This window comes from Pinus tabuliformis, chromosome 9, assembly GCF_031772625.1.
Source record: "Pinus tabuliformis cultivar Carrire ecotype Pingquan chromosome 9, CPIR1, whole genome shotgun sequence".
NCBI lineage: Eukaryota > Viridiplantae > Streptophyta > Pinopsida > Pinales > Pinaceae > Pinus > Pinus tabuliformis.
Genome location: NC_142307.1, coordinates 1125810791 through 1125814228, shown reverse-complemented (window position 1 = coordinate 1125814228; position 3438 = coordinate 1125810791). Strand labels below are relative to the sequence as shown.

General features: G+C 46.0%; 1 protein-coding gene across 1 annotated transcript; it reads left to right on the top strand.

Annotated features, from left to right (window-relative positions):
- Positions 1 to 1799: 1799 nt before the first annotated feature.
- LOC149152607 (putative protein phosphatase 2C 58) lies at positions 1800 to 2450 on the top strand. The gene has a single exon (XM_089443539.1). The coding sequence runs from the start codon at positions 1800 to 1802 to the stop codon at positions 2448 to 2450; it is 651 nt and encodes a 216-aa protein (XP_089299665.1).
- The last annotated feature ends 988 nt before the right edge of the window (positions 2451 to 3438 follow it).

Genomic DNA, 3438 nt, shown 5'->3' with positions numbered 1-3438 from the left:
GCATGCATGCAAATGCCCAAGTGCCTCTTCTGGAATTTAGGCATGATGAGACTCTTTATCAGGTTTAGGAGTTGAGCAAGGTAGATTAGGCATGCAAAACCACATGTACAACCAAAACCAAAACTAGGGCAATGAATGTATTACGACGCAGTGTAGAGAGAAAGACTCAAATGAGCAATTATTTCATTGTAGAGACAGAGACTGGATGGGGCTGAAAACCATTTATAACCAGATGAGAGAGCCCATATAGCAAGAGATCCTCTGGGTTTTACAGTTCCAACTCCAACTGCATCAATCAACCGACCTTAAGCAACTTCATACTAAGAGTTAGTTTAACACATCCCCTCCCTCATAAGGGCTTGCATAACTCCTCACTCAACGAGTTATATTAATATTGCCCTGAGAACCCTAAATCTAAAACTCCCAATTGGGAATAATGTGGGCTATAGGCCGAGAGGTTTTGCTCACATAAGGCGAGGATTTGGCCTGAGAAAATACCGTAGAAACACTGAAGTACCCAACTGAGAGATGCCCCATTGGAGAGTTCGGATATCTCAAAAACTGGCACCTGGGGTTGGAAAGCAAAGGTAGCTCCCCTCTAAAGTGTGATTTACTTCGAGCGTTTGATTATTTCCTTTGAGTCACTAACAAGCTCCTGCTTGAGGGCTCGAGAAAAAATGGTTACATAGAGCCATACATGTGAGCAAGCAACCAAGAGAAATGTGAGATAAGAAGTGAGTGTTTAGCTATTGTTCTCCCAGGGCCGATGGGCCGAGTGCCTCTAGTCCCGTTTTTTGGGAGAAAAATCACTTGCAACAACAAAATCAACTAGTCACCCAAAACCAAGCGAAGTTAGAGGTAAGAAACCAATGTTTAGCTATTGTTCTTCCAATAACACTATTCTTCTTCCAATACCAATGGGTCGAGGGCCTCTGGTCCTGTTTTTGGGAGAAAAATCACTTGCAACGACGAAATCGCCCAAAACTATTTGTGAGTTACACATCTTCGCGATCAACGCATCACATTCATTATATAGTTGCATGATCGCAACATTGCATTCATTAGGCAGTTGCATGATCACAACATCACATTTATTAGGCAGTGGCGAGTTGTGTGTAATCAGCGAGTCATGAGCCACATGCACATAAACATATGCGTGTAATCAGCTAGTCAAAAGCCACATGCACATTCCCACGAGACATAATATGTAACAAATATTAACTAAATAAATAATTCTAACTCTACTTCATTAAGCAAAAATTTCTTGAGAATATGCATTTTAACACTAAGTTTTCTTCCCCTCACCTCAAATCTTTTCATTTGCTAGCAAAAGACGTTGTCAGTTTTTAATAAGTTGCAAAAAAAATGAACTAAAACATTCGGAACCAAAACATTGGATTGTATGTTTTGGTCATTTGATTTATAACAGAACTAAATATTCATGCCCATATCAACGGGGATCGATTCCTATAGTCCCTTGCTGCCATAGGGCAGCGACTAAAAACATGAAATTAATATGAGAGGACTTAAAGCGGCGGGTGTGGAAATGAGCTAAAGAGTGAGACTAATGTTATGGTGGCCAACGCTCCCAGAGGGGCTACACACGAGGCTCATGACTACACTGCCACGTTTTCAAACACGTCGCAGTCAATGCAGGTAGCGGCATGAAATTCATCTCTGGTGGCGGCAGGAGCTTCACGACCAATCCTCAAACTCAAACCAGGAACGAACCAGAATGATACAGTACATCGCTGCGATACTTGCGGCAAAGCGTTGTGTTTGAAGGTGCATTAGGCGTCATGGAGTTGCGACGGAGAGAGACCGCCTCAGAAGAAGAAGAAAAACGGTGGAAATTGAGCGTTCCGGTTGGGCCGAAGGCCACGGAACTGGTGGTGAAAATGACCAGAAAGGGCGCCCATGCACCTACATCATCGCAGCCGGCGGGCTTTGCGGGCACGAACGAGAACGCAGCGATGGTGACAGGCTGTGGAGCGAGCCGAAATCTACGGCCGCAGGCAGAGTTTGGATTCTGTCTGCTCACGAACCTGAGTTGCAGACCGATGGAGGATTTTATCGTGGTGGAGTTCAGAGAGTTGGAGGACCGTGAGGTGGGGCTTTTCGGGATTTTCGATTCGCACGGCGGCGGAGAGGTGGGGCGGGCGCTGCAGCAGCTGCTTTTCCACAACATTCTTGCCCAGGGCTGTATGTGGGCGGACCCCGCTGGCGCCACTAGGGACGGCTACTTGCTCACGGACCGCTTGATCTTGGAGAGATGGCCGAGCGGCTCCGGCGGCAGCAGCGCGGTGACGGCAATGCTACTGGAGGGCGGGGGTCGCCTCGTGGTGGGCAACGTCGGGGACTCGTGGGCGGTGCTCTCGCATGACGAAGGGGAGGCGGTGCAGCTGACGGTGGAGCACGTGCCGTCCGAGGCGGTGGAGAGGGCCACGTAGAAATACGTGGCGGCGTCGTGAGCACTCTTCCGGGCGACATCAACAGGGTCGAAGGCCGGCTGGGTCTTGCCAGGAGCTTCGGCGATGGGCCCTTCAAGAAGCACGTGACTGCAAAGCCCGATATTTCCGACACGGCCGTGGAGTTGGTGGTCAAGGGGAGCAACGGGCTCTGGGCCACGGTGCGCAATGAGGAATGCGTGGATTTGGCGAGGCAAACGCTGAGGTCGGCGTCTCCGGAGTTGGCCGCCATGTCGGGAATTTCTGGTTATCCCAAACAGAATACAGTGGAAAAATCCTCTGTTTCCACTGTTCAGAATTTTCTGATAAATTCCGAAACAACAGAAATATGAACAGAGAGCAATACTCTGTTTTCTGATAATTCAAAAACTCAAAACCGAGCATAAAATAATGCTCTACTTTGCCTCAGGATCACAAAATGATCAAAATAACATTCTGGTTTTGACGCAGGAAAATACTCTGTTTTTAACTCAGAAAAACAGAAAAATTCGTTTGCTGGAAACGGTGTTTCAGCAACACAGTTTTTTTTCAGTTGCTGAAACAGGTGTTTCAGCAACGGTGTTTCAGCAACGTAAAAATTTTGACGTCAAGTATTTTTGAGTTATGAGCTGTTTCAGCAACTAAAAAAAATTTTGACGAAATAACTTTTGGTAAAACAGAAACGCACAGAAAGGAATTTCTATTTATGAAAGTAAACTAACTGATAAAATTAAGTCTTCCTCACATAGAGGGATTTCCACAACTGCTGTTATAAAACATCTTCCTCTTAACAGAGGGATTTACAATCTATGCTAAAGAGCATCTTCCTCTCAACAGAGGGATTCACCAAACTATGCTGAAAAGCATCTTCCTCTTGACAGAGGGATTACATCAGGAACGCTTCAGTTCCACACAACAACTATCTCATAAAATTTCAGCACTGCTATGAAAAATGGCTTCATTCATGTGAGCTCATGCTGCTGCACATTCT

Excerpts from the sequence above, each read along its gene's own strand:
- LOC149152607 (XM_089443539.1), top strand. The coding sequence starts at position 1,800 with ATGGAGTTGCGACGGAGAGAGACCGCCTCAGAAGAAGAAGAAAAACGG.